The sequence below is a fragment of the Oncorhynchus clarkii genome, chromosome 17 (assembly GCF_045791955.1).
Source record: "Oncorhynchus clarkii lewisi isolate Uvic-CL-2024 chromosome 17, UVic_Ocla_1.0, whole genome shotgun sequence".
In the NCBI taxonomy this organism is placed as follows: domain Eukaryota; kingdom Metazoa; phylum Chordata; class Actinopteri; order Salmoniformes; family Salmonidae; genus Oncorhynchus; species Oncorhynchus clarkii.
The window spans coordinates 44,565,523-44,588,455 of NC_092163.1; the positions used below are offsets into that span (position 1 = coordinate 44,565,523).

General features: G+C 43.6%; 2 protein-coding genes across 9 annotated transcripts; both read left to right on the forward strand.

The window, feature by feature from the left end:
• Positions 1-263: 263 nt before the first annotated feature.
• LOC139370909 (enolase 1b, (alpha)) lies at positions 264-9,837 on the forward strand. Its single transcript, XM_071110787.1, has 12 exons — positions 264-422; positions 1,567-1,661; positions 4,496-4,591; positions 5,927-5,985; positions 6,176-6,245; positions 6,433-6,566; positions 7,498-7,720; positions 7,920-8,117; positions 8,445-8,646; positions 8,917-9,025; positions 9,164-9,222; positions 9,381-9,837. The coding sequence occupies exons 2-12, from the start codon at positions 1,577-1,579 to the stop codon at positions 9,445-9,447; spliced, it is 1,302 nt and encodes a 433-aa protein (XP_070966888.1). The 5' UTR covers positions 264-422; positions 1,567-1,576; the 3' UTR covers positions 9,448-9,837.
• Positions 9,838-10,137: 300 nt separating this feature from the next.
• LOC139370910 (arginine-glutamic acid dipeptide (RE) repeats b) lies at positions 10,138-22,457 on the forward strand. Of its 8 annotated transcripts, none has more exons than XM_071110793.1 (17): positions 10,138-10,366; positions 11,739-11,787; positions 12,069-12,193; positions 12,705-12,804; positions 13,060-13,158; positions 13,550-13,630; positions 13,829-13,982; positions 14,120-14,200; positions 16,222-16,415; positions 16,546-16,713; positions 16,940-17,053; positions 17,297-18,561; positions 18,770-18,983; positions 19,510-20,230; positions 20,652-20,813; positions 20,953-21,156; positions 21,328-22,457. In XM_071110793.1, exons 1-16 carry the CDS (start codon positions 10,341-10,343, stop codon positions 21,153-21,155), a joined length of 3,756 nt encoding a protein of 1,251 aa, XP_070966894.1. In that variant the 5' UTR covers positions 10,138-10,340; the 3' UTR covers position 21,156; positions 21,328-22,457. The 8 variants fall into 8 exon arrangements, with proteins under 8 accessions (XP_070966894.1, XP_070966889.1, XP_070966892.1 ...); XM_071110788.1 differs by having other exon boundaries at positions 20,953-21,151; XM_071110791.1 differs by having other exon boundaries at positions 20,676-20,813; positions 20,953-21,151.
• The last annotated feature ends 476 nt before the right edge of the window (positions 22,458-22,933 follow it).

Genomic DNA, 22,933 nt, shown 5'->3' on the forward strand with positions numbered 1-22,933 from the left:
TTCAATAAAACTTTACATTTGAAACTGTAGGACCTACTCCTAAGCCATAGTGGCGGTGTGGAGCTTTCTTGTTGATGATTCCAGAGAAGAAGAGCAAAACACGGAAAGGTTTACAGCCACAAAGTGACTAAATCACTCAAATGTGCTATTTGGTCTTCATTTAAGGTTATGGTTAGTCATAAGGTTAGCAGTGCAGTTAAGGTTAGGGTTAAGGTTATCTTTAAAATCACATTTTACGAAGCGAAGTTGTAGAAATGGGCGGGGTTTATGACTTTGTGGCTGTGGTAACTAGTGACGATCCCAAAGAAAAGGAACAAGCGGAAATCTCTTTGCGACGCCTCTCAGAACTTCGCACTGAACTCGCCGGCATCTAGAGAAAGACTGCTCTTCCTGTCACCTTGACCTCTATTTTAATTACAAAGGTAAGTGACTACCCACATTCATCTGTTTGGTGAGAAAACTTAGTGTATTCACAATATTCAAACCGTTTTGAAGACAGAGCTCTGAGTTGTTCCTATTGTTGGTATAAAATAAGGTTATTCGTTTCCGCTAGCCAGCCCATCCACTAGCATGTTGATTCATTCTCCTTTTTTTCAAACAGTGCAATCCGCTCTTTCGCACTATTACTTTTGAGTAACTTTTTAGTTAGATTCCTAGCTCATTTGGCTACGCAATATTTAGTCCAGTGACTGTGTTAAAAATGATGTAGCCATCTGTAGTGCATTTTCCTGTAATGTGATGATACAATTCATCTTCATCGCTGTGATGTGGCCAGAGCTGTGTGTATCCTTTTCATTCATAACGTGCATTCTCAACCCACGTACGATACTTTTTGCACACCAACTCCACGTTCAAGGGACGTTCCATTGGGAGGATTTATAGGGGATCTCATGTCAATCGGATCATTTGAGATCCTTGTAGGTATCGTTCTAAGAAAAAACGTACACAATGTCATCCACAACGCCGAGAATAGATGGCTTGCAACGTTCAGAATGATAAATGATTGGTTTGACTTTCAAGACGTGGTCTATTGACATCCAGTAGTCCTTCTAGCCTTGACCTAAAGATACCTTACCAATGCTGCAGTCCAGTGTCATGTGATTTATCAGATGGACAGTAGCTAATCGAATTAGGTGGCCAACCTACTGCTAGCACGACTAAGCTTTAAAACCGCCAGGAAGGACACTTTTGGTTTTTTGGAGGGGGGGGGGGGGGGGGATACTCTAGAGTGAAAGATTTAAATTTTTTAACCAGTACAAGTTGTACTGGACTTGATTAAGTTATTTGTATTCAGCAGTCAAAAAATGACCTGTGATATGGAATGGCCTTTTGGGGCAGTGTTCACATTCATTGCCTTGGCCTAAGGTCAGGTGGTTTCTGAAAAACTTCAGTACCAAAAAATGACTGATAAACTGAAAGAAACATGCTGATTCACATTTTCAGGCTCAGTAGATAGTTTGCACAATGGACATAGAGGTATCATGTTTTATAGGACTAAGAACTCGTATCATGGTGAGACTATCTGGTAGTCTTAAATTTTTTTTAAATTACTTTTCTCCTCCAAAGGTCGAGCACCATGTCCATCCTGAAGATTCATGCCCGGGAGATCTTTGATTCCCGTGGCAACCCCACTGTGGAGGTGGACCTCTACACTGACAAAGGTAAACGTTGCTATCGGCCTAACATTGTTAAGTGGTCCTCTGTGCTCAGTTGGTAGAGCATGGCTCTTGCAATGCCAGTATAAAACATTCAGTGCGTGCATTCATTTTAAGTCGCTTTGGATAAGTGTCTGCTAAATGGCATATAAAATCTGAAAATAGCCTAAGCCTAGCTTACCTAGGTAAACACTGGCTTACAAAGAACTCGCAAGTAAAAGCATTTACTTCATGATATTAAATCCAGGTTAGGGACTTTTGTTACCTTTTTATTGGACAGGACAAACCCGTTTTCACGACTTCTGGTATATCATCAAAATAACTTCATCACAGCATGTTTTTTGGACTCATTCAGCAGTACTATTCAGAATACTATTGGAAATTAATGTTGAAAGTAAAATGTTTATTCCTTAAACATAAGTTGAAAATTATTCTGTCGCTGTTTCCTATTGACAAGAACTTTTCATAAATTACTTGATGTCAAAACATAGTTTCTGAAGTGTCCAAATCAATATGCAGGAACAGTTTGATACACTATATATACAAAAGTATGTGGACACCCCTTCAAATGAGTGGATTCAGCAAATTCAGCCACACCCCTTGCTGACAGGTGTATAAAATCGAGCCCACAGCCATGCAATCTCCATAGACAAACATTGGCAGTAGAATGGCCTTCCTGAAGAGATCAGTGGCCTTCAACAATGGCACCATCATAGGATGCCATCTTTTTAAAAAGTGAGTTCGTCAAATTTCTGCCCTGCTAGAGCTGCTACAAACTGTAAGTGTGTTTGTGTAAGTGGAAACGTCTAGGAGCAACAGCGGCTTAGCCACTAAGTGGTAGGCCACACAAGCTCACAGAACGGGACCACTGAGTGCTGAAGCAACACTCACTATCAAGTTCCAAACTGCCTCTAGAAGCAACATCAGCAAAATAATTGTTCGTCGGGAGCTCCATGAAATGGGTTTCCATGGCTGAGCAGCTGCACAAAAGCCTAAGATCACCATGCGCAATGCCAAGCGTTGACTGGAGTGGTGTAAAGCTCGCTGTCATTGGACTCTGGAGCAGTGGAAACACGTTCTCTGGAGTGATGAATCACGCTGAACCATCTACTTGTCCGACAGACATCTGATTTTGGCGATGCCAGGAGAACGCTACCTGCCCGACTGCGTAGTGCCAGCTAAGGTTTGAAGGAGGAATAATCTTCTGGGGCTGTTTTTCATGATTTGGGCTAGGCCCCATAGTTCCAGTGAAGGGAAATCTTAACGCTACACCATGCAATGACATTCTAGACGATCCGTGCTTTCAACTTTGTGACAACAGTGCAGAATGTGAGGTCCATACAGAAATGGTTTGTCAATCGGTGTGGAAGAACTTGACTGGCCTGCACAGAGCCCTGACCTCAACCCCATCGAACACCTTTAGGATGAATTGGAACGCCGACTGCGAGCCAGGCCTAATTGCCCAACATCAGTGCTCGACCTCACTAATGCTCTTGTGGCTGAATGGAAGCGAGTCCCCACAGCAATGTTCCAACCTCTAGTAGAATGTCTTCCCAGAAGAGTGTAAGCTGTTATAGCAGCAAATCCATATTCATGCCCATGATTTTGGAAGGAGATGTTTGACGAGCAGGTGTCCACATACTGTTGGTCATGTAGTGTATATTAAAAACATTAAAATGTACTACATATGTGCCACAATAGTAATCATATTACTAGTATAATAATAATAATAATAATAATAATAATAATAATAATAATAATAATAATGAGCATACTGCATATGCACCCAAAACCCTTTTTTGACAAGTGGTAAATTAATCACTTGTATCGATTAGGGGGACAACAGGTTGTATGCGCTGGTGAAACTAACCCTATTGAAAAAAACGCAGGAATCTGGGAATAATTTGTATATCACTGGTTAGAGGACAACTTGGAGAAGACAACCAGCTACATTTTGGATTGTCTTTTTTTTTTTAAATGTATTTTTTACGTGGGTCGCCAACGCAGAAAAGTAAACACAACACTATTTTGTTAATCACTCGTTGATATCACATTGAAATCGTTGGGAAATGTTTTGGTTGTGTACACTGTTTAAACTAACATTATTCAAAGGCCACACTAATTCTGAGTATTTTTATATCGCTGGTTACAAGAGAATTTGCTTAAGACGGTGGTCACTTTTGGAATGTCGGGTGGAGATTCTGGGAGGCTGCCGAAACGGGGATGAAATGAATCAGTTGCTTTGTTATCTAACGCAAACGGATCACGACCCGACATAGGATATCAACACTGACAAGGGTTGGCTGTTTAAGTGATAGTTTGACTTTCAAATTTGTGTTGTGAGGCCAGTGACTATTTTTTTAGAAAGAGACCGTCCTGAAATCTCTAAATCCTATTTTGTCTTGCCCATTCACCCTCTGAATGGCACACGTTCACATGTCTCACAGGTTAAAGAAGGGTTTTTAAGCTGTCTCCTCCCCTTTGTCTCCACTGATTTGAAATCGATTTAATAGTTGGCATCAATAAGGGATCATAGCTTTCACCTGGATTCACCTTGTCAGTCTGTCATGGAACGAGCATGACACTCTCAATATTTTGTACAGTCAGTGTATGTTTCTCACTAGATTATACATTTAGAGTTTTAAAAATGCTCTTATGCACAATTTAACCAGGCGCTCTAGAAATAGCTCCCATAGTAGTGACTGCAAGCAGCCTGTTCATTCACCCTCCTTACCTTTTTATACAAATTTGACAGTGAGTTCAATATTTCCTCCTATAGGCGATTGCCCTACTTTTCATGAGTCAGTATTTTATCTCTGTCACTGTTCTCCATCTCCCAGGTCTGTTCAGAGCAGCTGTACCCAGTGGTGCCTCCACTGGTATTTATGAAGCCCTGGAGCTCAGAGACAACGACAAGTCACGCTACCTTGGGAAAGGTGTGTATCTGGGGTTAATATAGTGTAACTTCATTATACTGTATGATTATGATGGCAGTCTCTTCCAGGGAGGTCTCTATAACTTGCCATCTGCCATCTTCACAGTCTTCCTTCCTTTTTTATACTCTTCCCCTCTGTCAGGTCTAAAATGGCCTGTTAAATTGGTGAGTTTGCTCCAAATGTGTCTAAACCCTGGATTATCGATGCTATGTATTGGCCAATGAGTCTTTAAAGCCACAGGCTGCCATATTGGTTCTCCTCAGGAGAATGAGTGGAATTCTACAGTATTTCAATAAAATGTTTTAATTACAAAATCACATGTATTTGTTGTAGTTGAGACATTAGGATTTGTTTTTTTTTAATTATGAAAAGAATCACTTTGTTTCGTTCACATAATATAATTTTTGCGTATACGTTAATTAAGCCTGCAGTGGTATTCAACGTTTTTCAGCCGGGACCCCTTTTGAATTTTTTTAGATGTATTATTCCATCAGAATTTCTGTGACATTTTTGGGATTAGGTCATCAATCTTAAAATTGATACATTTAGATTTTTTCAAAAAACAAGTAACCTTAAATTAATTACATTTTAATATCTTTATCACAAAGAAAAGAAGCCTATACATGTAATTTAAAAGGATATTTCTCATAACATTTGTATATGGTCCCATAATTGTACAATCTGTACTCTTCATTTTTTTTATGGCCCCCTTTTTTTTTTTTTTTTTAAGGTTGGGGGCAGTCTAGAAAACGACTTTGAATATCACTGCCTTAAGGTGTCTATCATAGAATATCCTTGGCAAAAACAAATGTCGACATTTGTATTGCTTTTTTACAATTGAGAAAGACTACCAAAACAGCACCCTCTGTCAGTCATACAGGGTTTATACACTTAACATTTGCTAGACAAATCAACATTCATATGTATCGACATACTGGAGAACTTCGGAGTAGTAGTGCTCACTTATGCATGATTTTTTACAAATTAGCTTCATTGTTTATCCAAGGCATCTTTCCTGTCTTGCTGTGTGATGTATGTTCTTGATGACTTTGGAAATGAAAGCAGACTGATTTGTTGTCTCTCTTAATAACTACTGTACTCATCCTTGTGCATGAAGTCAACACTTTGTCACAGTAATGGTTGTATGATTCACCAAGCTTGATAACAAGGAAGCTAAAAAACGTATTGGATTATTAGTGCTCTGACTGTTTTGAGGACCATTTGTTTGCGTCTGAAAAAGCATACTGAATTGTTGATGTTGCTTGAATTGTTTGTTTCCAAATCCCCCATCTGTCTCCATGTTTCTTAGTCAGTAATGTTTCCTTGGTCTTTCAGGTGTTTCACAAGCAGTGGACCACATTAACTCTACACTTGCACCTGCACTCGTTGGGCAGGTAGGAACATAATACTTTTAAAAAATTGATGTTATTCCGGCAATGACATGGAATATTGTCTCAATATTTCCCACCCTGGTAAAGATAAGCAGGTCTAGTGTTCACTCCACTTCCACATACTCCTAGTTAATGCAGGCCTAGTTCCTCAGTGTGCAATGTGCCAAACACTCATTTTATTTCTTCATCTCAGGAGGTGTCTGTGGTTGAGCAGGAGAAAATCGATCAGATCATGCTTGACATGGATGGCACTGAGAACAAGTGTAAGTTGTTTCAGATTAGAATGCATCAGAGGACTATTGTTTATTGTCTTATGTTTGACCTAGTTTAGTTGAATGCACTGACTGTAAGCCACTCTGAATGAGAGCGTCTACTGAATGACTAAATATTTGCCCCATATGAAAGTATATCTATTTCACTTATTAATTTTTCATGTTTTTGACACATCAGCTAAGTTTGGTGCCAATGCCATCCTGGGTATTTCCCTTGCGGTGTGTAAGGCTGGTGCAGCTGAGAAAGGCGTCCCCCTGTACCGTCACATCGCTGACCTCGCTGGGAACCCAGAGGTCATACTGCCCGTACCGGTGAGCACAGGGCATATTTTACTCTTATTTAATATCAAAGTGCGCTTGTCTTCAGTGGTGTAACGTACTTAAGTAAAAATACTTTAAAGTACTACTTAAGTAGTTTTTGGAGGAATCCGTGGGGCGGCAGGTAGCCTGGTGGTTAGTGTTGGGCCAGTAACTGAAAGGTTGCTGGATCGAATCCCGAGCTGACAAGGTAAAATAAACATGTCGCTCTGCCCCTGAACAAGGCAGTTAACCCACTGTTCCCTGGTAGGCTGTCATTGTAAATAAGAATTTGGTCTGAACTCACTTGCCTAGTTAAATAAAGGTTAAAATGAAAACATATGTACTTTATGTTTGACAACTTTTACTCCAATTCCCAAAGAAAATAATGTACTTTTTACTCCTTTCATTTTCTCTGACACCCAAAAGTACTCGTTACATTTTGAATGCTTAGCAGGACAGGAAAATCGTCTAATTCATGCACTTATCAAGAGAACATCCCTGGTCATCCCTACTGCCTCTGATCTAGCAGACTCACTAAACACATGCTTCGTTTGTAAATTATGTCTGAGTGTTGAACTGTGCCCCTGGCTAGCCGTTTAAAATAATAATTTAAATCAAGTCGTCTGGTTTGCTTAATATAAGAAATTATTTATAATTCTACTTTTGTTAAGTACATTTCAAACCAAATACTTTTAGACTATTACTCAAGTAGTATTTACTGGGTGACTTACCTTAAAAGAAAATGACTCAAGTATCTTTACTTTTACTCAAGTATGAAAATTGGGTACTTTTTCCACCACTGCTTGTCTTACAGCTTGTTGTGTAGTTACATTTCTCCACCTACGTCTCTTTGTTAAAAGATCTTAAGGGACTGATAATAAAATTATTTTATTTTATTTAATGAAATGTAATTTTAATAAATTGTGGATTTCTGATTTCCCAGGCCTTCAACGTGATCAACGGTGGATCTCACGCGGGCAACAAGCTGGCCATGCAGGAATTCATGATCCTGCCGGTGGGTGCCAGCACCTTCAAGGAGGCCATGCGTATCGGGGCCGAGGTCTACCACAACCTGAAGAACGTCATCAAGAAGAAGTACGGCCAGGATGCCACCAATGTGGGAGACGAGGGGGGCTTCGCTCCCAACATCCTGGAGAACAAGGAAGGTACAAGAGCGACGGGATCAGAGGGTTTTATTTTCAGCCCCAAAAAATATATTGTGATACTTGATTGGATTCAGCTCTTTACATTAAGGGAAAAACTCACCTCATCCACCCCTGTGTAGTACCCACATGATCACAAGGTGCTGCCAATATCTAATTAACCATATTTAACAAATGTATATCTCTGCTTAATTTTCCATAGCTCTGGAGCTGATCAAAGAGGCTATCAGCAAAGCAGGATACACAGAAGAGGTGGTGATCGGCATGGATGTGGCAGCCTCTGAGTTCTACAGGGATGGGAAATACGACTTAGACTTCAAGTCCCCTGATGACCCAGAGCGTTACATCACTCCTGATGAGCTGGCTGACCTCTACAAGAGCTTCTGCAAGGATTACCCAGGTGTTTGTTCTGTCCTCTCTTGTTGACCTATTAGTCATTCCTTGATAATTGTTTAAAACCTATGTAATGTTGTCTCTGGATGGATCAGCTTTATGTATTTTAATTCTCACAATTCAATCATTGTACACTATAATGGAGATGGGCACTGTGTTAAATAGTATGGCTCAAATACCTATTGTAGGACTGCTCTGAGTTGGCAATTGAAATTAAAGTTACGCACATAAAAAATGATCAATTGTCCTTTTCTCTGGTTGTGTACTCTGTAAGGTACAGGACCATGACTTCTCTGTATGTGGTCACTTATGATCAATGTCCCCTCTTTGACAGTGGTATCCATTGAGGATCCCTTTGACCAGGATGACTGGGAGGCGTGGTCCAACTTCACCGGCAGCACAGAGATCCAAGTGGTGGGTGATGACCTCACAGTGACCAACCCCAAACGCATCACCAAGGCCGTGGAGGACAAGGCCTGCAACTGCCTGCTGCTGAAGGTCAATCAGATCGGCTCTGTGACCGAGTCTCTGGCCGCGTAAGTTTCAACCTCCCTTTACTCCATAATGACTTCTACAAGGAACTCCAGCCTTTTTTATTTCCTGCCTTTTTCTGAGATTTGAGTTGATGTAATTATACTATAAATGATCTATTCATGAAACTGTCAACAAACCGAGATGCGTCTCATATGAGTCAAGGCAAGTCAAATAGCCTGACAGTTGCAAGTCTAACGTGAGCCTTAAATTTATAGATGTTTTCACACAGTTGGAAAATTATATCTAATGACTCCTCTCTTCCCACTGTCCAGGTGCAAGATGGCTCAGTCAAGTGGCTGGGGAGTGATGGTCAGCCATCGCTCTGGGGAGACAGAGGACACCTTCATTGCTGATCTGGTAGTGGGCCTATGCACTGGACAGGTAAGGGGCTTCCCAAAGGAAATACTGTTGGTATTCAACTGTATATGACAGTTGAAAAACCAATTTGTATTATATAGTCATGTTACTGTCTTCATTATTGCTGTTTAAGTAATGTTGCCTCTGTCTGTTCATCTCCAGATTAAGACCGGGGCTCCTTGCCGCTCTGAGCGTCTGGCCAAGTACAACCAGATTCTCAGGTGAGGGTTCATGTCCTTTACAGCCTAATCAATGTGACGCTTGTAATTTTTGTTCTGCTACAAAGGCTTTCTTGTTGAGCATGGTTTTCAGATATGGCATCATAACAATTGTATTATTGCTTTGTGGCACTAAACTTGATCCCCCTGTTCATTCTCAGAATTGAAGAGGAATTGGGAGACAAGGCTGTCTTTGCTGGGAAGAACTTCAGGAACCCCCTGGCTTAACTGAGTGCAATGGGAACATACTCATGGGCATATACACACAACGGTTTAGCAAGAATTCTAATGATTACTTACAAATGCTAAAGAAGCTTACTGATAACCAAAATCTGAAAGGGTTACATACACATAACGAGGTAGCTAGAAAGACTCGTTCAAAGTTCGTCCAATACCATAGGTTATTACATACATTCCCTAGTCTACCTACATTCCGCTGCCCTAGATTAACAATTTACCTGTGAGCTGCAATTAATGTCTTTCACTGAATCTATTTCAATATAGAGCAAAATAATTATATCCTTGAGTAATCAATATAATGGATTGTGAAATTGCAAAAGCTGCAGCCTACCTGTTGTGGCTGCAGATGCTGTGAATAAACCCCTTTTTTGACACTGAGCCATTTGCAATTCTTTGGTCATTTATTCTCAGCGGGATGTGTAAATAAATGTTTGCTTGTCAAGCATATTATAATAAGTGTGATGGGTGAATGTTAATCTTGAATTTAGTTATAGCTAATTGTTTTTGGTAAGGACAGTTGTCATGTAACCTAATCAGTTTTCTCGTTTTCTACAATCTTCCTGGAATTCTGAATTATATTTTATACGTTTGATCTTCTGTATTTTTTTTTTGCGTCGTTGCTCTAAAAGGGGCACGGCTCTGTGGACATCAAGTGGATGATCGTATTAGGGACCGCGGCACATGCTCAGTTATGTCTACAGAGAAAGGAACTTTGAAGGCTGCGTGTGGGGGCTGAGGTCATTGCACAGCTTAGTGGTAGGAATAAAATCGACTCCTCGTAGCCTCCATTTTGAGTAGTAGCTATGAAATAGAGGAATTGCATAGTTTGTATCGACCACTACGCTGGCAGTGTCAACATAAAAACGACACAAGCCTCCGACATGGATGACTTGTTCAGTCCGAGAAGGTATTCGAGTTGCCTCGTTAAATATATGTTTTTGGACGCGAACATCTTGTATTGTAATGTTTACATTGCCATTTTTATGACATACTTGGGAATTGCAATTGTCGCGATGGAGTTGTTAGCCTAATCTATTTAAAAGCTAACAAGCTAGCTACCGTACGGACAAAATATATTATTACGTTAGTGAATTTTGGACTTTAGTGTCATACCGGTATGTGTCAAATCAACTGTGACAGAGTTGCTGTGGTTTCTGTCGATTTTCTGCTCCCTGTAAATATGGGTGGCTAGCTACACATTGGAAAAGAGTATGTAGCTAGGTTATATCAATACTCCATTTTGCGAGACTTGTCGTGCCACGTAAATAGACGCGTTGACGACATGAGGTTGATTTATTTAAAATCTAAAATATGCGTTATACGCTCGAAAGCAATAAATGCTTGTTGACAATTTGTAAAAAGATGTCAATGTGTGATTGATATGTTTGCAAGGGCCTCGAGACGAGTCTCGTTTATGTAATGCTTGGAGGCGGGAACGTAATACCCGCACTCAGATTGGCTCTTACTGATGGATGGGCGGGATTAAAGGAAAGCACTGCCCAATTGAAATGCAATTTTAAAACGGTAATATTCTGATTTTTAGAATAGGGATTAAAATATTGCCACTATTCATATAGCATATTTGCCCTGTGATTTGTGTTAAATATGCATAATCACTGTTGCAGATAAACAACACATGCATTAGTATGTCATAAAAAGGGAGGTATCTAGCAGTAGACCTAGTTTTCTTTCCGTTTTAGAACAGAACATGAATTGAATAGCAATAAACATTAAAATCCAATACAACCTTATTATCCATATGTTACACCAGACAACATAAATTTGATTGCACACAGTTGAGAAGAGCACAGGATCAAGCTGCAGTGTAGCACCCCTGGATGAAGAGCATGTTGTGGGGTTAAGGGCCCAACCATAGAGGATTGTTGTTATTAAACTGAACCCAGCAGCTCTCCAGTTGCCAGATCAAATCCGCCCTTTATTTCCAGTGCCCGGCCCGGGCTTCAAACCAGCAACCAGCTAATGCGCCAACTCCTTAGCCGCTGGGCTACCTACTGGCCTTACAGTGTTTACTTGATTAATAATACAGTTGATGAAATTGTGTCAAGTTGACTTGATGCAACAGCAAATAAAAAGACTTGTGTTTCTTGCATTGCATTGTCCAAAAAATATTTATCTTGGTTCCTTTCTGTTCATATTATCAGTTGCAAATATTATACAATAAAGGCTAGTTAATGTAATGAAATCTACAATAACGTAATAATATAACAATGTAATGCTATATGTAACTTATGTTATAACTGAATTATCCCTATTTCCAGGAGCCTGAACAGCACACAGGGGGAGATCAGAGTGGGATCAAGTCATCAGGTAATAGTCCAACAAACCCCTGTAGGCAGGATGTCACTCTGTCTAGTCTGTATTGCCCATACGAGACCTTAGCAGTACCGCTATGTCTTTGACCATCTCTGTTGCAAAATCTGTGAGCTACTTGATTCATACAGTGTGTCATCATAAACTCACGGTCATAACCTGTCATATATTTGCCCGTATTTGTGAGTTACATGGTGCAAAAGTCATATCATTGTAATAAACTGTCTGTGACGGTGAGAATAACATGGTACCTGTCTGTATTATTTGTGTGTATGCAGGCCAAGCTCCCTGAGCTGCAATCACGCCCTGTGCTTGGTGTGCAGACCCAGACAGAGAATGAAGAGTTGGTGTGGATGCCAGGGGTCAATGATTGTGACCTCCTCATGTACCTCAGAGCTGCCAGGTTAGTGTCAACTCAGCAGCACTCAATTTAGCCTGGTCCCAGATCTGTTTTTGCTGTATATCCAACTCTTGTTGTTGTTGGCTATACAGCACAAATGGGTCTGGGACCAGGCTACACTCATACTGTATCTCTTGTGTGATGAATGGTGCATACGATTCCTGCCGGATTTAAAGACTGGTGGGATGCATTCAAAACCGTGGTGTCTGTCAGCGTTGCATAACACTGGTGGTGAGAGGGATGTGCATTACTATGGTCATGAAGTTGTGTGCAGAAAGAACATCATTTTTTCAGATTGGTGAGCATATCAAGAAAGTGTGACTGCTGCTGGTTTTTAGTTGTCATTTAGTCCAAAGACTTGAGAGTTCTTCGAGCTAGCCTGTCAGGTCATTATTGTTAAAGATAATGTCATTTAAAAACACTTCTGTAGGGGTCTGTAGTGTACAATGCTTTTCATTTTTGTCTGCACAGCCCTCCTAATTTATTTATATTTCCTGCCTCTTCCTGATTGAAGGAGCATGGCAGCGTTTGCAGGAATGTGTGATGGAGGATCCACAGAGGATGGTTGTTTGGCGGCCTCTCGTGACGATACCACACTCAACGCTTTAAACATGGTCAGCAGGATAACTTTGCTGCATCTAAATGGGAATATGAAATGGAACAATAAGATCATTTAATTTTCACCTGTTTTACTTCATTTTTTCTCCTTTTTCTTTTTAAATGTAATTTGTGGTTTTTCCGAAAAATATGGTAGATAAAAAAAAATGGAAAAAAAATATCCTGTGTACAATTGTGTGAACAATATATTGCTACGAATAAGATCTGTAACCCTTCTCAGGAGCTCTGTGTTCCTTTGTCTCCCTTTACAGTTACACGCCAGCCGCTATGACGCGGCTAAAGCTCTGCAGCGCCTAGTGAAGAAACCCGTGCCCAAACTTATTGAGAAATGTTGGTCAGAAGATGACGTGGTAAGGCAGCTTGCACCATGCTTACTTCAGGTGCAAAGACAATGTTTAACTTTAGACACTATGGACCCGATTTAGAGTTGAGATGAGCGTTGCAGCTCAGGCTTTTGCATAAATCAGTCCTTGATGTCAGCGCAGATATTTGATTTAAGCGCTCAAATTTCAAGACAGTATATGGCCCTATGTGCTGTTAGGGCTGTTCTGTGGTTGCATCGGGTTACTCCAAGCAACAATGCTATGCATGTTCAATATGAATTATGGCCATTGTATAACATAGACAACAGTGCAACATTACGAAACACGTTTACACTGCATGGTATATTGCACAAGACAAATGTTTGGGAACTATGTTGACTTTGTTTTGCTTCCACAACAATCTTTTTACAATCAACAGAAGCGGTTTATCAAAGGTTTGAGACAGTACGGTAAACATTTCTTCAGGATTCGCAAAGAGCTGCTGCCTAACAAGAAGACGGTAAATGAAAACACCGGGTGTAATATATTTTACTATCATACTGCCTCTCATGTCTGTCTAGACATAACGGACAGATATAATTGGACATAACTATACACACAATCAACAGACCTAACTGTTTGAGATGCAGTCAGTATCTTCATTGGAATCTGCAATCTGTGCCCCTCCTCAAAATCATGCGTGTTGTGTTGTTGGCAGGGTGAGTTGATCACATTCTACTACCACTGGAAAAAAACGCCCGAGGCTGCAGGCACCCGGCCCTACCGTCAGCACCGTAGACAGCCATCCTCACGCAAGGCCAAGACTCGCGCCGCCCTTGCCACTGTGAATACCCCCTCCCGGGCCCAATCATGTGAGTGCTTAGATTTAGCTGATTTTATGGCAGGCCGTTAGTCTATTTTCTAGTCCAGTAACTGTAGACAACACAATAAGATCGAAATGAATAGGAGTGGGTATAGTCTTTAATCTGATCTCTTCTCTCTCCTGCAGTGGACGTGAGTTCGGCCAGTGAGGACGATCTGGACAGTGAAGACAGCGAGCAGGGCACCTGTGGACACTGTGCTACTACCAGTGAGTACAGCTGAACTCTCTCCATTTCTCTTCAGAGAACACAACAATGTTATTCCCCCATTGATTATATTAGCTTGCATTGATGTCATGTATCATACTTGCTCCACCAGCCACCAGTGCTCAGGTCAATGGGTTCTTATGCATTGTGTGTCTGTGTACTATGTAGCTGCCAAATCCAATTTCTCCTTTCGGGATCAATACCGTTGATTAAATTAAATTAAATTTTTTAAAGGTCCAATGCAGCTGTTTTGATCTCAGTATGAAATCGTATCACCAGGCAGGCTAAAACTCCATCCCACCAAAACAGGCAAAAATGTATACGAAAAGGCATTATCATAATTTCCACAATTTCACAGTATTATTCCAACCTCATAGTGTGGAAATATATATACACTGCTCAAAAAAAATAAAGGGAACACTAAAATAACACATCTTAGATCTGAATGAATGAAATATTCTTATTAAATACTTTTTTCTTTACATAGTTGAATGTGCTGACAACATCACACAGAAATTATCAATGGAAATCAAATTTATCAACCCATGGAGGTCTGGATTTGTAGTCACACTCAAAATTAAAGTGGAAAACCACACTACAGGCTGATCCAACTTTGATGTAATTTCCTTAAAACAAGTCAAAATGATGCTCAGTAGTGTGTGTGGCCTCCACGTGCCTGTATGACCTCCCTACAATGCCTGGGCATGCTCCTGATGAGGTGACGGATGGTCTCCTGAGGGATCTCCTCCCAGACCTGGACTAAAGCATCCGCCAACTCCTAGACAGTCTGTGGTGGATGGAGCGAGACATGATGTCCCAGGTGTGCTCAATTGGATTCAGGTCTGGGGAACGGGCGGGCCAGTCCATAGCATCAATGCCTTCCTCTTGCAGGAACTGCTGACACACTCCAGCCACATGAGGTCTAGCATTGTCTTGCATTAGGAGGAACCCAGGGACAACCGCACCAGCATATGGTCTCACAAGGGGTCTGAGGATCTCATCTCGGTACCTAATGGCAGTCAGGCTACCTCTGGCGAGCACATGGAGGGCTGTGTGGCCCCCCAAAGAAATGCCACCCCACACCATGACTGACTCACCGCCAAACCGGTCATGCTGGAGGATGTTGCAGGCAGCAGAACGTTCTCCACGGCGTCTCCAGACTCTGTCACACGTGCTCAGTGTGAACCTGCTTTTATCTGTGAAAAGCACAGGGCACCAGTGGTGAATTTGCCAATCTTGGTGTTCTCTGGCAAATGCCAAACGTCCTGCACGGTGTTGGGCTGTAAGCACAACCCCCACCTGTGGATGTCAGGCCCTCATACCACCCTCATGGAGTCTGTTTCTGACCGTTTGAGCAGACACATGCACATTTGTGGCCTGCTGGAGGTCATTTTGCAGGGCTCTGTCAGTGCTCCTCCTTGCACAAAGGCGGAGATAGCGGTCCTGCTGCTGGGTTGTTGCCCTCCTACGGCCTCTTCCACGTCTCCTGATGTACTGGCCTGTCTCCTGGTAGCGCATCCATGCTCTGGACACTACGCTGACAGACACAGCAAACCTTCTTGCCACAGCTCGCATTGATGTGCCATCCTGGATGAGCTGCACTACCTGAGCCACTTGTGTGGGTTGTAGACTCCGTCTCATGCTACCACTAGAGTGAAAGCACCGCCAGCATTCAAAAGTGACTAAAACATCAGCCAGGAAGCATAGGAACTGAGAAGTGGTCTGTGGTCACGACCTGCAGAACCACTCCTTTATTGGGGGTGTCTTGCTAATTGCCTATAATTTCCACCTGTTGTCTATTCCATTTGCACAACAGCATGTGAACTGTATTGTCAATCAGTGTTGCTTCCTAAGTGGACAGTTTGATTTCACAGAAGTGTGATTGACTTGGAGTTACATTGTGTTGTTTAAGTGTTCCCTTTATTTTTTTGAGCAGTGTATATACATACATACACACACACACACACACACACACACACACAGGAAATTCCCGTTTTTTGACTGCACTGGGCCTTAATTTCAGCCTCTAAGGACTGGCAGCACGGCGGCAGAGATAACATCCTCTTGTGTACCACCTGTCGGACCTTCTACAACAAACATGGCCGCCTGCCGCCCGGCCCCAAGCCTGCTGACCCTCCCTTCATGTTCAAACCTGTCAAAGAGGAAGAGGAGGGCAACGGGAAGCACGGCATGAGGACGCGACGCAGCAGAGCACCGGTAAGGCTGAGAGCCTCCCATCTTAGCACCGTCTAGTGGATACCTCCCCTGCCACCCTCATTAATTTGTCTGTCAGTACCGTTACAATCATTCTCTCTTTCAGTACTTACTCCGTTGTATCTCTCTCCAGTTGTCTTCACTAAGAAGTGGCCACAAGAGGCGGACAGGCTCCCCTACCAGTGAAGACCAGCAGTCCAGTAGCCATCCGTCTCCTGCACCCAGTGGAGCTAGCTCCACCTCCAACACATCCAGAAGCTCCGGCTCAGACAAGACTGACTCCACAAAGAAGCCTGGCAAGGTACATGTTCTTTTTTTAATCTTTTCTTTTTTAAGTCAGGGATATATGTATTCACTGTAATGGCGCATTTGTGAATTGAAAGTACACTGCATATCTTAACAAATGTCTAGTTGTATATCTGCTATTCAGACCAGAGCTTCCTCTTTGTCCGAAGACTTTTGACTGTGTTGTACGTACACCGTAGAACTGAATTGAATAACCGAATTCTATTCCTTCCATCCAACAGAAGATCAAGGAAGAGGTGCCCCTACCAAAGAGTACTAAACGTTCCAGGGAGAGTGCAGCCCAGGACCCAGAGGAGCCTGAGAGAACAGCAACTAAAAGGACGAAAACACAGCAGGTGAGACGGAGACTAAGACGGTAGCGAGGCGATGACCGCGAACAGGTTCAAGATCAGTGAGAAGCAAAAATGTACAAAACCAGCTCTCAGAAATGCTTTTGTTTCCTCATTATTCTTCAGTTAATGTCTTATCTTCCTGCGCTGAGCTACATTGTTGGGTGTGCCTGGAACTATCCACTGCCTCTTTTCATGTAACATTAACTCCCCTCATCGACAATTCTAACCGTGTGTCATTCCTCTCAGGGTGAACAGGTGGAGTGCCGGTCAGAGGGCGATGGAGAGGCTGAGCCTGAGGGGGGGGAGGTGGAGGAGGAGAGCTGCTCAGACAGCCGCAGTGCCCAAGACGACGGCAGCAGCGACACCAAAGACATCGACCAGGACAACCGCTCCTCCTCCCCCAGCATCCCCAGCCCTCACCAGGGAAACGAGGGCAATGAGAGTGACTCCGACTCCTCTGTCCAGCAGCCCCAGGGTGCCCACCAGGCGGCAGCAGAGACCATCAGTGCCCCTGCTGCTGCTGCCCTGGCTGTAACACAGACCGCACCGACTGTTCCTCTAGTGCAGGCTGCAGTCTCGACCACATTCCTGCCCCCCCGGGGCACCTCTCCCTCTGCAGAGCCTGGCCAGGTACAGGCCCAGGTACCCCACTCCCCAGAGCCCCCCCAGCCTGCTCAGGCTGGTCAGTCAGCTGGCTATGAATCAGGCCCAACACACAGCCAACCCCCACCCCCCTCCTCACACCCCATCTCTGGCCCATCACCCCTCCCTCCACCACTGGGACAGGCCCTTCATCCTCCATCTCCTGTGTTCCAGGGTCCTCTTCCTCCACCTGGCTCTCTTCCTCCCACCCTGCCCCTCCATGGTGCTCCCACCCAGGGCCCCCGCCCCCAGCGACCCCCTCCTCACATACCCAGGGAACCTCCTTTCTCCCAGGCGATCCCCCTTACTTCTGGGCCCCAAATCAAACCACCCCCAACCACACCCATCCCACCATCGCACAAGCAGCAGCCACTGCACCTCTCCTCTGCTCCCCCTTTCCCCCAGATGCCGTCCAACCTGCCCCCACCGCCAGCACTGAAGCCCCTCAACTCCCTGCCCAACCAGCACCCTCCCGGTGCCCCTCCACCCCCCCTCCAGCTCATGCCCCAGTCCCTACCCATGCAGCAGGGACTCCCACCCCAACCTCCCGTGCTCACTCAGCTGCAGAACCTCCATGGCAGAGGCAGTCACTCCCACTCCACCCTGCCCTCCTCTGGCCCCTCGGCCTTGCACCCTGTCCCCTCTGCTCCCTCTACCATGGGTCCAGTCCCTGGTCTCCAGCCCTCCTTCACCTCCATGCCCCTGCGACCCTCGCCCGGAAACCCCATTGGCATGGGAGGGTCACATGTCCAGATTAAAGAAGAGCCATTGGATGAGTGTGAGCCTGAGAGCCCGCCCCCTCCACCTAGAAGTCCGTCGCCAGAACCTTCGGTTGTCGACATCGCCAGCCACGCCAGCCAATCAGCACGGTACTTACTGCATGACATCGCTCATGATGGTCTTATAGAATAGATCTCCTTTACAGATTTAATTGTGGCCATATTGTTGACCATCTTATGGTGTTGTGTTTCTCGATGTATAACAGATGTTGTTCATCTGAGTTTGCTACATTCTCAAACGTAATGTTGTGTGATTTCTAAATATGCTGTTTTGATACACCATTGTTTTTCTTTTCAGGTTTATCAAACACCTGGATCGTGGCTACAACTCGTGTTCCAGAACAGACCTGTTCTTCACCCCTCTGGCCTCATCCAAGCTGGCCAAGAAGAGAGAGGAGGCTGTGGAGAGATCCAAGAGAGAGGCTGAACACAACGCCCGAGAGAGGGAGAGGGAGAAGGACAGGGAGAGAGAGCGGGAGAGGGAACGAGAGAGGCAGGAAGAGAAAAATGCTGTGAGTAATATGCTGTGGTCTTCCCTCTATTCCTTGTTTGTTTTCTTTCACATGAATAAATTGTGGCCCGTTCAGAAGGGAAACCCGAGTGTGGTGGCATCAGTGGATATTGCACCAGTTGGATTCGCACTCTTATTTACATGCAGTCTATTTAAGTCGACCAATTCTACGCATGCTTCCTCAATGTCAGGCGCACGCATGCGCTGGTGTCTCTTGCTGCCGCGCTGCTGTTACTCGCTATGCTTGCTGTTTTCTGATCCTCCCCCCAGCCTCTGCCTGTCTGATTTCTGTGTTTCTTCTTCCAAGGGATTTGATAGAGCATATTGTGCTCACTGCTTTGGCACTGAGCTATACATGAAGGAGCAGAGCCTATCATTTCCTTTTTGAAACTGACATGTCTTACCATCTCCTATCTCAGCAATGATATTATTACATAGTAAAACAATGTAATCAGTTAATGATGTCTGTAGGGCTCTATACATTGTTTTCTCGCAAATTTTAACCACCTTAATGTTCCCTCTTCCAGAGAGCGTCCAGCTCGTCCCACGACAGCCGTATGAGTGATGTCCAGATGATCGGCCAGGTCCACATGCGTTCCTCCTTCGAGCAGCCCCCCACCAGCGTGGCGGCCGTCCCCCCTTACATCGGCCCCGACACCCCGGCCCTGCGCACCCTTAGTGAGTACGCCCGACCCCACGTCATGTCCCCCACCAACCGCAACCACCCCTTCTTCGTGTCCCTGTCCCCCGGGGACCCCCTGCTGGCCTACCACATGCCCGGCCTGTACGCCGCCGACCCCAGCATGCGAGAGAGGGAGCTCCGTAACCTCCGAGAGAGGGAGCTCCGCGAGAGGATGAAGCCCGGCTTTGAGGTCAAACCCCCGGAAATGGAGACCATGCATCCATCAGCCAACCCCATGGAGCACTTTGCCCGACATGGAGCCCTGGCCCTGCCCCACATCGCTGGGCCGCCCCACCACCCCTTTGGCCACTTCCACCCGGCCATGCAGAACCACCTGGAGAGGGAGAGACAAGCGCTGGCCCTGGCCGGGCCCCAGATGCGTCCGGAGCTGAGCTACGCTGAGCGGCTGACTGCCGAGAGGCTCCACGCAGAGAGGATGGCGTCTGTGGCGAATGACCCGGCCGCCAGGCTGCAGATGCTGAACGTGACGCCGCATCACCACCAGCACTCCCACATCCACTCACACCTGCACCTGCACCAGCAGGACCCTCTCAACCAAGGTGAGGGTAAGGGCACTTGTTTTTTTTTTGTTTTTGTTTCATCTTCATATGTGTGTACATATGTGTGCTGCATATTCACAAATTGAGTATTGTTTTAGTTCTGTTTAGTTCCGATTTTAAAAAATAAATAAAAAAAACAGAATTAAGTGGTAATAGTTGTTCCACATCTATGGTGAGTGAAGCCTAAGGACCAATCTCTGCTACATGGTAGCTATCTTCATTAAAATAAAATAAAACATTCTTATTTAATGTTGTTTAGTAGTCTTATTTATTGTTTAGAGACGATGCTTCTCCTCACTATTACTGTATCTGTCTACCAGTGTAGTTATCAGTTGGTATGCGTGTATTGTTCACCCCCCTGCCCTATGTTAACTGATGTGTGTGATATGTGTTAATTGATATACTGTTTGTTCTCCTGCTTCATTAGATGATGTGTGTTACTGTCACCCAGGTAATGGCCCCCACCCTCTGGATCCCCTGGCTCCAGGGCCCCGCCTGGCCCGCTTCCCCTTCCCCGGAGGCCCCATCCCCAACCCTCTGCTCAACGACCTGCCCCACGACCATGACATGCTGCGACACCCACTGTTTGGTGAGGAACCTCAACCTTCACTGTTTTATATGGGAACGCACACATTCAGTTCACTGTATTTAGTCTATATTTCTGTGTTATTGTGAATTGGCTGAGACTCACTCTGAGGTTGTGTGTCCCTTGATCAACATCCAAACAGCCTATGCCGCTGTTGCAGGAGCAGGGTACCCCCGTGAGCTTCAGGGCCCCATCCCTCAGATGTCTGCAGCCCACCAGCTCCAGGCCATGCACGCCCAGTCAGCAGAGCTGCAGAGGTTGGCCATGGAGCAGCAGTGGCTGCATGGACACCACCACCTACAACATGGGGGGCCTCTGCCCGGGCAGGAGGATTACTACAGGTGAGGTGATTACCACCTCGAAAAACAACCAACAACAACAGTTTAGCTGAACCACAGCGCTTTCATTTATGTATTTATTGAGAAGTCTTCAATCCCTCGACGAAATTAGGATCTTGGTTTATTGATGAGCTATTGCACTGACATTAATATTGTGTTGTTGTTGTTTTCCTCCGCAGCCGCCTGAAGAAAGAAGGTGACAAGCCATCGTGAGACACCTGACGGTGTGAGTCACCATGGAAATACATAGAGATAGCAATGCTGTGTACTTTTGACATTATGCTACAACTAATCTTAGTGTATCCTTTTCTATAAGTCTAAATGTAATTGAGAATGAACTATCTTTGGATCTGTATGCTTGTTTCTTGCTCAGCACTTAAAGGGATAGTTTACCCCCAAATCATCCAAGTTTTTGTGAGACTTTTTCATATTTCAATAATGGTCTGGTTATAGAAATTGAAGATTAGTGTAGTCTCTATTCCATACCATTTGTTGTCTACCACTCCATATGGATTTTGTTGTTTCTAGAGTTCTCCTAATGCAGTATATATAGCGAGTGCGGAATATGGCTCACCTTTTTTGGAGTTATGAAAACATCTGACAAACTTTGATTTGGGGCGGGTGAACTATCATTTTAATTTCTAAACAATCTGAATGATCTCCTTGTACAGAATGACATTTAATATTAGATGTTTGGATGATTCACTGTAATAACCTTGCATGACTGTTTCCCTTTCGATTTTCATCAGAACTTAGAGTAGCGTTGTTCATTTGTGTTTAGACAACTAAAAAGCATAGTAGATTAATTTTATTCTATATCTGCTAAATATTTGTCTAAACCCTAAAGTTTTATATATTTCAAGATAAGTTTTCACAATTTAACCTAAGCTCTGACACACACAGTACATTTTTGAGATTGTAAATAATATATGTTCAATATTCTATATTAATAACTATGATTATTATTAATATGAGGTGTGAATTCTTGACTTGCAAGCTGGCACAATAAAGTTAAATTATTTAGATATACACACAGTATATATAGCGTTATAAAGTAAAGTGGGTTAGCACAGAAAATTATAAATTGGAGTATCACTATTGTCACCCCTGACAGAAAACAGTGTTTAGAACAGTGGATCAGGAAAGTAATATTGTGTTGGTTAGACGAAACAGAAAAAGCATTATAACCTTGGCATCCCTACCATGGACAAATCCTGTTTTAATATTTATGTGAAATAATAATAATATGGAAAAACAAAAATGTATGCATTGCATATTTATTTGAATAAATAATTCTGCAATAACATGATAACATTTGTTCAAAGTATATCTTCTGTATGTATTGGTTGCTTAGGATAGACCTTTTGGGGGGGAATTGTTCTGGTAACAGCATTTGGCCAATAGGGGGCAATCCTCACCCTTCCTTATTGAAGCTGTGCTGTTTCAGTAGGATCACTGTACACTGTGGCCATTTCAAATCCCAACACACTGAGTGTATGGTAATGTAGACCCTACATCCAGACTTGTGCAATTATATGGAAATGAAGTGGAGACTGAGAGGAAGAGATGCATAGTGGTACATTTAATTGCTAAACAATGACAAATAGCTTCTTGAAGTTATTCCATCAACTTACACACACACAGTACCCTATTATCATAGAGGTTCATTCAACTTTTCTAAGGTGAAAAGTGCTAGTGTTTGATATTCATTTCAAATATCTCAAATATTGCAGATACCATTTGGCCTTTCCACTGCCGAGAAAACAAATCGGAGCCTTGCATAGA

Coding starts and splice junctions, on each gene's coding strand:
- LOC139370909 (XM_071110787.1), top strand. CDS start 1,577: ATGTCCATCCTGAAGATTCATGCCCGGGAGATCTTTGATTCCCGTGGC. Junction 6,246..6,432: donor GGATGGCACTGAGAACAAGT/GTAAGTTGTTTC, acceptor TTGACACATCAG/CTAAGTTTGGTGCCAATGCC. Junction 6,567..7,497: donor AGGTCATACTGCCCGTACCG/GTGAGCACAGGG, acceptor CTGATTTCCCAG/GCCTTCAACGTGATCAACGG.
- LOC139370910 (XM_071110788.1), top strand. CDS start 10,341: ATGGATGACTTGTTCAGTCCGAGAAG. Junction 10,367..11,738: donor GACTTGTTCAGTCCGAGAAG/GTATTCGAGTTG, acceptor CCCTATTTCCAG/GAGCCTGAACAGCACACAGG. Junction 21,152..21,327: donor GGGCAGGAGGATTACTACAG/GTGAGGTGATTA, acceptor TTTCCTCCGCAG/CCGCCTGAAGAAAGAAGGTG.